At 40.2% G+C, this 13,323-nt stretch overlaps 1 protein-coding gene across 1 annotated transcript in view; it reads left to right on the forward strand.

The window, feature by feature from the left end:
* The window catches only part of LOC113180938 (mediator complex subunit 13L), a gene marked incomplete at its 5' end in the record, with an annotated part of 267,867 nt that overhangs the window by 230,400 nt on the left and 24,144 nt on the right, over window positions 1-13,323 (forward strand). The window contains 6 exons of the mRNA XM_077794521.1: window positions 3,190-4,127; window positions 8,323-8,502; window positions 9,097-9,320; window positions 11,080-11,272; window positions 11,893-12,319; window positions 12,940-13,159. Of these exons, the coding sequence (XP_077650647.1) occupies window positions 3,190-4,127; window positions 8,323-8,502; window positions 9,097-9,320; window positions 11,080-11,272; window positions 11,893-12,319; window positions 12,940-13,159 (2,182 nt within the window). The remainder of the gene's footprint in view (window positions 1-3,189; window positions 4,128-8,322; window positions 8,503-9,096; window positions 9,321-11,079; window positions 11,273-11,892; window positions 12,320-12,939; window positions 13,160-13,323) is intronic.

Genomic DNA, 13,323 nt, shown 5'->3' on the forward strand with positions numbered 1-13,323 from the left:
GATGTGTACGATGGAATTGAGCACTTGACTAGAGTTAGTAATATTCTTTGTGTGGTTGTGGTAAGAACTTTGTTTTGGTATAAGGTGATGATTTCAGTGTGTTGTTTAGAAACAGTTTAAAATTAAGTATTAATGTAGATAATTTCTGTTACTGACTCCATATCATATACGAAAATAGCTACAGGATGGCGGAAAGATTTAGAGGATGGGAAAGGAGGTGTCTATAGCAGCATGAACATATTTCATTCTGTCCAGAAAAATAGTACTTATATCAATGATGTAGAATCAGTCTTTCCTTAAATAAATAATTTCATAATAAGATAATTTAAATGTTATAAAACAAAAGGCCACAAACTCATGTTTGTATTGTGGCCAGGTAAGCAATATATGAATGAAAGGGGCAGGTTAAAAAGGTGGTTCTACTGCTACTCAACCTCATTTTGGGGGACAGAAGGAGTGAGTGGGTCCCATGTGTGCCACACTTGCTAGTCAGTGGCAGAGTTGTTGTCAGACAGGAGTGAGGTTAATGTGGTAGGGTTTTGTTTTTGATGGTGGGTAGAAATCTGGACTTGGATGTACATTTTCACATTTTAAAGTGTTGGCAACTAATTCAAAGTCGAACTTTAGGAACCAATGAAATTGTGTTCAGATCCCTTCCATGGGCTACATGTTTGTGACCTTCTTTAAAACATATTGATGAAATCAAAGTTAATGCAATAACCAGGTTTCATGTATGTAAGTCAGTCTCAGAATGAAGAACTATGATGGATACACATCACATGTAAATGTGTAGATGGATGTCAAGAACCTAGATTTGGGCAGCAGGAAGCCACAGCTGCAGTGTCATAGAGCAGACATTCCTGCCTTGTAAAAATTCTGTGTATGACATTAGATGACCTTTTTATCTGAGTGCTCTTCTTTTTAAAACGGAGTAATCCTGCCCTGTATGCCACAGGGAACTTTTGAAAGGCTTCAGCAACTAATGTTTGTGGCAGTACCACAGAGATGACAACATACTAGCAATGTGGAAGAATGTGCTCGAAAGTAAACTGATGTGAACGTCTGGTTTTCAGGGTGCTGCTGTGCTCCAGTTGTCCTCGAGCTTTCTTAGTTAGATATTGGCACAACACCACTAGAACATCCTGGGACATGGGGGGTAGGTTAACATGCACTGTTGCCGATGAATGAGGCAGGACCCTCAGGTACCTATTCAACAGTTTAATTCTCTCACTCACGCAGTTTCCCTGAAAAGGTCACTTGCCACCACATTGCTATGCAATGTTTTGATAATTTTGATTATTGTTTTGATCTATTACATCTGTCATTTGCCATCTCAATGACTCTTAGCATTCTAAACTGACATGATTAATAAACCTTTTTGTCAAAGAAGGTGTTTTATATCTGCCCTATCCTATGTGGCAGCTACTGGTCTTGTGTGGTAGTTGTTGACCACTTGGTGTTTGAAAAGTGAGACCAAGATTGAATTTTTCGTTCTGCTCATGCTATTTTAAATCTAGCCCTAGGGTGGTGATGGCTACTTTATTGGCCAGCACAGACTGTGTAATCTTCCTGCTGTGGCCTCTGGTCTCCATCACTCTGGACCCCTTGACACACTCAATACACCTGTAGTCACTTGCTTTGAATATGCTTTTCTTGCTTATGAGCCAACTTTTCTTTCTCCTTGTCTGTTGGAAGGCCAAGCTTCTGCCTAGAGTTGGTACTCAATTCATTTTTATTGAAAAAAAAATGAATATGTTGCTGTGTGAGCTCAACCATTCTTAACTACCTAGGGAACACTTTAATTATTTAGATTTTCCGTTAGTAGTCATAGCTTCTTTTCAGATCTGAGCTGGGTAATAATTTTAGGGTTTTGTTGAACAGGAAAACTTGAAAAGGATCCAATTAGTGTGAAGATCATTATTACATTCTTATTATTTTGGTCTCTGAGAGAGCAGTGATTGTCAGTCAAGTTTTCTGGGTCATTTTTTTTTTTATCTATACTCAGAGATACCACTGTGACTCAGATTTGAAATTTATTTATAGTGCCTTATTAGAATTTTTGGGCTAGTGCTTTAGTCATTTAAAAAAATCACACAAAAAATTATTTGACAAAAGGTATTTATTCTCACATTCTTTTTCACATTTATAAGTGAAGGAGGATGCAATTTATTGGAGGATCGTCAAAATTCTTGAGGCTAAACAGCCTGTATTCTTTTGGTACCTTGTAAATGCAAAGATTGGGCTCACAGGCTGTTATACAGATACATCAAGCAAAGTGTGTCAGAAGAGTGTTTTATAATGGGAAAGCAAACAGAATACCACAGACACTACTGTTTTGTTTTCTGTTTGGCTATTCAAAAAAAGAAAAGTCTCTGCTTATGAGTAAATAGATAAAATATCCCAGTTCTTCTTGGGGAATGGAAATAATTGTATTATATGTAGTGCATAGCATGTTGAAAAATAAAAGATGAACTAAAGTGACAGCCACCCTACAAAAATCTTTTAGAAGCTGGAGACTATGATACGTTATATGCCCTTAACAGCTTTAATACTAAAGCCTCTTAACAGCATGTGTGATATTTCTGTTAATTGCAGGATGGTACTGGTAAGTGGGTTATGTGAATCAGAATTCCCTTGTGGTCACTCATTACTAAGCCTAGAGAGGGATGCATTTTGAAAATTAGAAAAAAATGTTAAATTTTCACGTGTATTTGATTATAGCTACTTCAGTATCATATATAGATTATAGCCTCAGAGAACAAGCACACTGGCAGACTTTTAATTTCAAAAAATGTAATTGCAAATTAGATGGAAATTTTATCCTGTGATCCTGTAGCTAATTTAGCATCTGAACTTGTGTGTCCAAGTTCCATTTGGTAGTTATAGCTTTCCAAAATTACATTGATCAAACCCAGTGTCATGTTTGCTTATAAAGATTGTGAAAGTTTCCTCCAAAGGTTGACAATGAGGTTTGTTTAAATGTGGAATAAATAGAAGGAAAGAGCTGCATAGAATATTCTTCATGTGTTGCTTCTCGATTCTCTAAGACTCTGCACTGATTGTTTCTTACATTTGTTGTTGTTGCTGTTAAAGAGAAAACTGTATATACCAAATGATAGCTGATTGGTATGTGGACTCTGGCATCTGCAGCGTACCACCCTGCCTCACCCTTTCTTTTATTTGTTGCAGTAATGTGCCTAGTGTTGGGAGCCTAGCAGATCCAGACTATCTGAACACACCACAGATGAACACGCCGGTGACGCTGAACAGCGCTGCCCCAGCCAGCAACAGTGGGGCAGGAGTCCTCCCATCTCCAGCGACCCCTCGCTTTTCAGTCCCCACACCACGAACCCCCAGAACCCCAAGAACTCCCAGAGGTGGGGGCACTGCCAGTGGTCAAGGGTCTGTTAAATATGACAGCACTGATCAGGGGTCACCAGCCTCTACCCCCTCTACCACACGGCCCCTTAACTCTGTGGAGCCTGCCACCATGCAGCCAATTCCTGAGGCCCACAGTCTTTATGTCACCCTGATTCTCTCAGATTCTGTGATGAATATCTTTAAAGACAGAAACTTTGACAGCTGTTGCATCTGTGCCTGCAACATGAACATCAAAGGGGCAGATGTTGGGCTCTACATCCCCGATTCTTCCAATGAGGACCAGTACCGCTGCACCTGTGGGTTTAGTGCGATTATGAACCGCAAACTTGGCTACAATTCGGGACTCTTCCTTGAAGATGAGTTGGATATTTTTGGGAAGAATTCTGATATTGGTCAGGCTGCAGAGAGGCGCTTAATGATGTGTCAGACCACCTTTCTTCCTCAGATGGAGGGAGCCAGAAAATCCCAGGAGACACCCATAAGCCTTCTTCTTCTCCTTCAGAATCAACATACACAACCTTTTGCTTCTCTGAGTTTCCTGGACTATATTTCCTCTAACAGTCGCCAAACTCTTCCCTGTGTAAGCTGGAGTTATGACCGGGTACAGGCAGACAACAATGATTACTGGACAGAGTGCTTTAATGCACTGGAGCAGGGACGGCAGTATGTGGATAATCCCACTGGTGGGAAAGTGGATGAAGCTCTGGTGAGAAGTGCCACTGTGCACTCTTGGCCTCATAGCAATGGTAGGTGTCCCAGAATTCAGATTTGCATCTTAAAAAGTATCTTGATGTGACGATAACTTAAAAGTTTTCTTGGTTTATGTGACAGAAATTTTAAATTTCATCTGTTGAGAAAAAAAAAAAAAGACACAACTAAAATGAGAGCTTTGTTGATTTCTCCCTAAATTTAGAACTGGGGCACTGGTTTCTATTGAAATATTTTTGGAGAAGAGTAATTGTGTTCTGAAAATTTCTTCTTATATCAATCACAGCAGGCAACCCATTTTGGCAGCCTGTGTCTGCAGAGTATCAAAGTCATCCCCAGTGTACACGCTGATCGTTTGCATATCTCACATGCTAACATGCACCCATTCCTCAGGATCAGGTGCTAGTGAGGCCTCATTCTTAAACCCTTCTGTCCATTTACCAAGTACTTTCCCCTTTCTCTGGTTTCCCAACATATTGAATCTCTTATTAAAATGATCACGTTACTTTGTGGTTACTGAAATACATTACAAGCTCTTATCATATTAAAAGCTCCAGTTGGGCTAAGGGTATAGCTCAATAGTAGTAGATCGTATACTTTGCATGCATGAGACCCTGAGTTATCCTCAGCACCATACGGGCAGGGGATCTCCATTTTGGAGTAGGGCTCTAAAAAAGTTCTAAGCGACCTGCTTGCCTCTTCCCTTATCATTCACTCTCTACACTGTGATACATGCTGGGACATAAAATCGTGACTGAGGGAGACAGGGTATCTTATCTATTTTGAAAAATGGACATTTGAATGTTAATAAAATAATTACATAAGCATATTATTACAAATCATTGAGTCATGGCTAGAGGGCCCACCCCAGACTGCAGGTCAGAAAACACTCACTGAGGCAGTAGCACCTACTCCGAGAACTCAGTGATGAGCATGGACTAGGTAGCTGAAGAGGGTAGGGTGCAGGTTGTTGCATCCCAGCCAGAAGAAGAGGCAGGTGTGAAGATGCAGAGTTATGTGAAGCCTGGGACTCCTAGAGAAATGGAAGAGTAAAAAGCCAGCAGGGGCTAGATTACAGAGAGCCTTTAATGGAGGGGTTGGGCCTTCATCGGAAGAGTAGTAAGAAGTCATTAATGGTTTTAAGAAGAGGCATTGACATCAGATTTGCATTGTTAAACAAAACACTATATTCTGGCCATAATGTGGGGTGTGGATTAGAAAATGGCAGGAATGCATCTGGGAAGATATAAGACCAAATGAAAAATGGTAGCTTGCCTTAGAGTGGAGAAGAAATGGACACAGTCAAGAGATGTTTAGAAAGTATTATTGCAGAGTTTGTTAATGCCAGGAGTTTGGGGGATTAGGGTGAGGGAGAAGTTAAGGAAGATGCCCAGGTTTGTGGCTTGGGTCCCTGGGCAGACAGTGGTGTCATTCAGAGATCCACATACTTGAGTAGGATGAGAAGTCCAGGTAGAAATGTCAAGTAGAGACGTAGTCCTGGAGTTCAGTGGGCAGGGAGGGGTTGGAATGTGGGTGATATTTCCAGTTGGGGCACAGAGAAGCTCACTAGGAGGAGGAAGTGTAGGGTGAGCAGTAGGCAAAGCCACACTGAAATTTGACAAGGACAGAAGTGGGAGCCTGTAAAGGAGGTAGAGAAAGAAGACCAGAGAAAGACCTGTCTTGGAAGCCAGGTGTACAGGATTAAGCAGTGTTGCATCAAGAAGACGGGTCTGCGGACATTAAAGTGCAGCTGAATAGATTCAGATAAGGGTTAAGCACATTTTCTGAGCACAGTGAGAACTGGTTCTGTTGGGGCGTGGGGACAGACAGAATGACCACACAGTGAAAAGAAAGGGACAGAGACCAGGCTGGAGGGGGTGTGTGAATGAAGCATGGACTCTGCCTCTGAACAGCTGTCAGTCTTTCAGGAAAAGGTCATTAATGCTCCTTAAATATGGACTGAAGTAAAGAATAATAAAAGCAAACCCAGAAGACAGAGGTCAGTGGAATAGGGAAGGACACACATTCCAAGCAGGCTAAGCAAGAAGGTACTCTCGGCTACTCCATGGCAGCAGCCACCCCTAAGGGAGCATTAAAGGGTTGTCTTCATTTTCATAACTGCTTAAGTTCAAATAGCATCCTGTGCTTAGCAAGCCTTTAATTAATGTCCACAGAATAAATTTATGAAGTAAAGAAAATGCCACCTTTTTCTTAAAGAAATGTGCATGATCCCCTGCAGTGGTTCTTTTCACTAGATCTTGACCTTTGGACAGAAACACACTCTGTGAATCAGTGGTATCATCTTTCCACTTGAGAAGGCGGACATCTTTATTGCAGGGGAAGTCTGGAAATTTTTAAGATGTTGAAACTAGCAGATATTACTATAGATGAATAAGATGGGAGACAGAGTTGCAAAAAAGCAATGCCTTAAATCACATCGTTTCACAACACACCTTTTATTTTGTGTGTAAAGGAAGAGAGTTTATGGCTTGCTTTTATTTTTTATTTAATTGTAGATTGACACAATACCTTTATTTTATTCATTTATTTTTATGTGATGCTGAAGATGGAACCCAGAGCCTCACACATGCTAGGCACTGACCTACAACCCCAGCCCTCTGGCTTGCTTTTATTTTTCTCAAATCCGTGGTTCTGTCATTTCCCACTTTAGGTCGCTATGAATATAGAAGTACTTTCTGTGTTTCTTTATTATAAATTAAAGAGAAGCACAGGTTTAAGGTACAGGTGATTAGCACTGCTTTATCCTCACCAGATAGCTGGGCAAGGTGTGGAGAAATGTCCAAGAGGCCAGGCTGCCACTCAGCTCCGCAAGTGGTCATATGGGGATATGGGGTTTGACCCTGACTTGTCAAGTCCCCCATGGCAGCAGCCACCCCTAAGGTTTTCAGAGAAACTGGGTACCCCCATTTGTGCATGAAATTGGAGTAGTCCTTTCATAGTTTAAAGAAAAACAAAAACTCTGTGTACTACCAGTTTGTAACCTGTGTTGTATTGATGTAGGGACAGATCTGAGAATATGATAAGAACCCTTAAATACCCTTTCTAATCAGCCAGAAAAGTAGAGCAAGCATCCATCTTCAGAAGTCCAGCTGCAGGCTCTCCTAGCATGCCACTTCCAGCTGGATAGTTGTTTTCTGTAGACATGTTTTAGAATACGATGAGCATTATGGACCCTCCATTCTGGGAAAAGTGCAAACATATTCACACAAGTACTCATGTGGTCTAGCATGGATTCTCAGGGGTTTTCAAATTCTAGGTTAAAAACTCCTCTCAAGTGACAGCTGGCAGAAGGAATATTTACTCTTTAAACAATTAATTCCTTACCTTCTTCAGCACCCAGATGGCTTCATGCTGTCTCTACTGCGGTTCTGTTTGCCTCTGGCTGCATTGCAGGTCTTCTCTTTACGCATTGGTATTTTGTGAAAATATTTTACATTAAGAACATTAAAATTGCTTCCTCTTCTATTTTCCCTCCCCATCTTAGTGTTGGGGATTGAACCCATGACCTTGTACATGCTGGACAAGCACTCTACCACTGAACTACATCATCAGCCCTAAATAGTTTTGTAAAGTTTCTATTTTAGGTTCATTTTGATCTACTCATCTTAAGTCAAAGCATCCATATCCATACAAGTTTGTTTGTTTGTTTGTACTGGGAATTGAACCCAGGGGTGCTTAACCACTAAGCTACATCCCCAGCCCTTTTTATTTTGAGACAGGATCTTGCTAAGTTGCTTAGGACCTTGATAAGTTGCTGAGGCTGCCCTTGAACTTGTGAGCCTCCTGCCTTAGCCTCTCAAGTTGCAGGGATTTTAGGCATGTGCTATCAGGCCCACTTGCAAAGCATTGATAATCACAAGTAAAAGTAATGTGATGTAAAAAAGCTTTTGAAGCTCTCTTATGGAAATTCTTAAACGGGTTTCCATGATTAAAAAAATTATACTTATTCATTTTTTCTCTTTTAAACAATTCTTTAGGTAAACTCTTATCTAGAGTAACAATTTTTCTTTCTATTTGTTTTGGTTAACAAGTTATCAGTTATTTTTTTCTCTAATTTAGACTATTTTTTCTCTTGACTCCTAGGTCAAGAACCTTAGAATCTGATACAGCTAATAACATCTTTGTCATGGACTATGACTGAGATCCAAGATGATGACCAAAAAGAGGAGAATGCTAATCCCCTTATCCTTTGTGTTCCCATGTCTCTTCCAGTGCTAGACATCAGCATGCTCTCCTCTCAGGATGTGGTCCGCATGCTGTTGTCCCTACAGCCCTTTCTCCAAGATGCCATCCAAAAGAAGCGCACGGGCAGGACCTGGGAGAACATTCAGCATGTGCAGGGACCACTCACCTGGCAGCAGTTCCATAAGATGGCGGGACGTGGAACCTACGGTAGTCCTGGCCGACTTAAACCCCTTCTTACCTCAGTGCTCCCCACTGAAGCGTAGCTTTAGTTACTGTCCAACCCTCACTTCACTAGCAAAACGGAATCTTTTTTATTTTTTGCTGATAAGCTTTATTTGTTATTTGTTTCTGAAAGTTACTTTTGGAGTCAAGTTTTCTAAACACTGTTGGCATAATCCAGGTCCATGAGGAAAACTATCCCTAAAAGTATGTTTCTTAGATTCTTATCTGCCTAGGTCTGATTGCATATTTGTTTTTCATGGTTCTGGAATAGTTTTTTAGTCAGGACTATAGTGCCCTGTTGAAGGAAATGAAGTAATACTGCTTGGAAAGTTAACTTTCACTTGTTCTGGTCTGTCCTCTGGTTTTATTGGGCCTTCAGAAGAAACTTTAGACTCAATTAATGGTCTTCATCAAAGACTGCTTAATTAGATGATTTGAAAAATACTTTTAAGAGTATTATGTCACAGGTAATGACATTTCAGATCCAAAATTAAGACCAGTGCCCCAGGAATTTCTAAAATGCCCAGACTGTGGGAAATAGAATCTCAAGCACTTTCCTAAATGTCAATGTTGTTCTAGGTTCAGAAGAATCTCCTGAGCCGTTACCCATCCCTACCCTGCTGGTAGGCTATGACAAGGACTTCCTGACCATCTCGCCATTCTCCTTGCCCTTTTGGGAAAGGCTGTTGTTGGACCCATATGGGGGCCACCGTGATGTTGCCTATATTGTGGTGTGTCCAGAAAATGAGGCCTTGCTCGAAGGAGCCAAAACTTTCTTCAGGGACTTGAGTGCTGTATATGAGGTAAGAAAGTTATTATGAGCATTCTTTTTATGACATGAGTCTCCTGATTGTTTCTGGTTATGAACTGAATTTGAAGAAACAAATTTCTTAAAAGTAGATTTCAAAGTAAAAATTGCAAACAGAGGATGAAGAAAAGAATTAAATTGGCAAGCCCCTCCCCCACCCCCACCCTTCCCTCTTGGCTTTATTCTTGATTAGATTGAGAAGAAATTCCTCTACCAGCCTTAGAACACATCTTAAAATCCATCCACTGTTTTTTTTTTTTTCCCCATTTATGAGCTCAAAGTTTAAAGGTATTGTTCACTAGGAAAAAGTGGTAGCTGTGCGCAAGATGAACTCTACAAAAAAGAAAGCACATCTGTTCTTTTTATTTACTTTTTGGTGGGTGGATACAAGTTCTCAAAAGCTATAAAAAAAAATAAATGTTTAGCTTGAACATTTCTGAATCAAAAGAAAAGTTGAATGTATCGTGCTTCTGCTGTGTTTTAACACTACCTTCTTCTTAATAACCATAATCATGTGAAAACCAGCTGGATAATGTTCTCTAATATGTAAATTCTTGTTACTTTTGAAAGGTTAGACTTGTGGCACTTAACATTTCTTTTGCTGAGGTCCATATACACTAATTTCTTTGTACCTTATGATTCATATATGGCAAGATTAAATGAAATTATTTGTTAAAGTGTTTGTAACATAGACAGGTACCTAATAAACATTACAAAGTGTTTTGTAAATAAGATGCCAAGCTGAATTTTAAATATATTTCCAAAGAGTACATTCACTATCTGTAAACATACAAGTAAACATGGAATAGTAAATTTAGGAGTTGCTTCAGAGAAATGAGGAGATGCTAAAATGCCATGTGATGACATCTGTTGAGCCATTGAAAGAAACCCTTGGGTATAGTCATTTCTGCATAGTACATGGTCCATGGACACACAATACCATTAAGTCATAATTAATCTATCACAGACAACTCATCTCTGTTTAAAGCTCAACCAATCTCTCGAATAAAACCTTCAAAGTAAGTTTTAGAAGGTTCAGGCACCCCTCGCCCCATTCTCTCTTGCGTTACTGGGGCTGCTCAAGGATTATGCACTAGAGAATTTTATGGTGGCTTGATAAGCTTTCACTTAACCCAACTCTAGCAAGGGGTACTAATATGGACTCTCTTGCTGTTGAACAGATAGTTGGCTCTTTGGAGGGTGTTGTGAGTGTCCATTGAGTGTCCTGGAGATTACCAGCAGATTCTCATTGTCCTAAAACAGCTACTTCCTTTTGAAAAGTGATTGGGATGCTTATTGCTGTACCTCTGGACAATCAATCTAACAGATGGCCTATAAAATCTTAGTATTATCTTATGAGAAAACATTATGTGTAAGGATTACTTAGGAGATTTCAGTGGACATATGTCTCAGTTTTAGTAGTTAGAAATCCTGTTAATTCTTCTTCACTTGCTCATTAGTCTTAAGGTAGTGCTCAGCAATCTCCTTTGTGCAAGAGAAATTGGCCTGGGTGAAGAAACATTTAGTTTTCTTCTGGGGGCCTAGTTCAGATTTTGGAGAGAGAGCAATTTTAGGGTAAATTAAAAAGTCCAGCTTATAATGTTCATTTGATTGCATGTTGATAACCTAAAGGAAAAGGAAAAAGCTTTCATGTTTATGGTAACCTCCCTTGCTGAGCGAAGGGCCGAGTGTAGGTACTGTGTGAAGGACTGACTGACTCCTGTTGAAAATAATGGGCTTGCTTGTGTCCTCAGATGTGTAGGCTTGGGCAGCACAAGCCCATCTGCAAAGTGCTACGTGATGGCATCATGCGTGTGGGAAAGACCGTGGCACAGAAGCTGACAGATGAGCTTGTGAGCGAATGGTTTAACCAGCCTTGGAGCAGTGAGGAGAATGACAATCATTCCAGACTCAAACTTTATGCGCAAGTTTGCCGCCATCACCTAGGTAAATGGAGGGTTATTTGGCCAAGCAGAATTGCAGGTCCTACCCATCTCCTAACAGATGCGGTATTAGATTTCTTTTGTCTCAAATAATGTTAGCATTTCATTACTATACCTAGTTTAGTCTAATTTTTGTGTTCTAGGTAGTTAAATCCTAATTTTCTTAAGGAAGCAATATCTATTTATACTACATTTTGAAAATTTAGCAGCATGACTTGGTATTAACTGCTTACATTTAACCCATATTCTCCAGAGAACCTCTGAGGTTCGTAAAGCCATATATATACATAAGAGCATAATACACCACGATGGCTATGCAATATATGGCTTCTTATTTTTCAGTGAAGGCATGTGAAGTCTGTCTGGAAACAGAATATTATGAGTGATTAATATTTATTTTCAAATAATCTTTTTCTAAGAACTCGTAAGTTGTGTCACATGCATTTCTGTGTTTGCAGTGTGTATAAGCACATCCACAAGTGTGGAGATAGTATTTAGGGTGTCAGAATCAGAGTACAGCATCCCAAGAGCATACTTTTTGAAAAATGCAACCATTCTAACATCTGATGAAGTTTGACTCTGCCAAACATTACTGACACCAACTGTCTGTGTATTCTCTTTCAGCACCTTATTTAGCCACTCTGCAGCTGGACAGCAGCCTGTTGATACCACCTAAATACCAGACCCCACCAGCAGCAACACAGGGACAAGCTCCGCCTGGGAATGCTGGGCCTTTAGCTTCAAATTCAGGATCAGCAGCTCCCCCAGCTGGCAGTGCATTCAATCCCACCTCTAATGGTGGTTCTACAAACCCCCCAACAAGTAGTTCCACATCTGGTTCCTCCGTGCCCCAGGTCTCGTCATCTGCTTCTGCTCCGGGTATTAACCAGATGAGCACTACCTCTTCCTCAGGACTCAGCGGTAGTGTTGGAGGGCAGAACCCCAGTGTTGGGGGCAGTACCACGGACAGAACCCAAGGGAACATGGGCTGTGGTGGAGACACTGAGATTGGGCAGAACTCCTCCCAGCCCGTGCAGGATGGACAAGAAAGGTGGGTTCAACTTGGACCTCTTCTTTTGCCTCACCTCAGTGAATCTCCAAATCCAATAGAATGCTCTGATTTTCTTCTTTCCAATAAAAAGTGACAACTGTCAATCTGTAGCTACATTAAGAAATTTGACACTTCTAAAATTTTATTGTAACTGACAAACTTATTAAGCTTATTAATTCACTATTAGACTTGTTATAAAATCTCTTTCTAGAGTATTACCACAGAAAAGAAAAGGGAGTTGAAAAAGAGACCTCCCAGTTTAGAGGTTTAGTATCCTTCTTCCAAAATACTTAGGACTGGAAGTGTTTCAGAGTTTGGAGATTTTTAAATTTGGGAATATTTGCATAGACTTCACAGATTGAATATCCCTGATCTGAAAATCTGAAATCCAAAGCACTGCAAAATCCAAAACTTTTTGAGCATCATGCTAAAGTTTGGGATTAATGATGTTGATCACTATTGGCATTTCCATCTATCCTTGGTGCTAGTGGCTTGATTTGCCTGCTCCTGGTATATGATGCACACATATTCATACCTTCGGCCTATAGTCGTTGTCCACAGAGTCAGTGTGCTCTACAAATGGCTTGTTTCATGAACCTCACAAGTGACTTTCTCTCCAGTGTTACAGAAAGGGAGAGAATAGGAATTCCCACGGAGCCTGACTCTGCAGACAGCCAAGCCTACCCTCCTGCTGTTGTGATTTACATGGTGGACCCATTCACCTACACTGCAGAGGAAGACTCCACTTCTGGAAACTTCTGGCTCTTGAGCTTGATGCGCTGCTACACAGAAATGCTGGATAATTTACCTGAGCATATGAGAAATTCTTTCATTCTCCAGGTTATTGTCTGCAAGTTTATTCTTTACATATGTTGTTTTTATGAAATTAAACTTATGATTTAAAAAATTTGATAGTACATGAAAATATGAAAAGAAAAATATTCATAATTTTTACCTTTTAGATAAAACCATCATTATTTATTTTTGTCTTTTAGCTTTTCCCC

The sequence above is a fragment of the Urocitellus parryii genome, unplaced genomic scaffold (assembly GCF_045843805.1).
Source record: "Urocitellus parryii isolate mUroPar1 unplaced genomic scaffold, mUroPar1.hap1 Scaffold_224, whole genome shotgun sequence".
In the NCBI taxonomy this organism is placed as follows: Eukaryota; Metazoa; Chordata; class Mammalia; order Rodentia; family Sciuridae; genus Urocitellus; species Urocitellus parryii.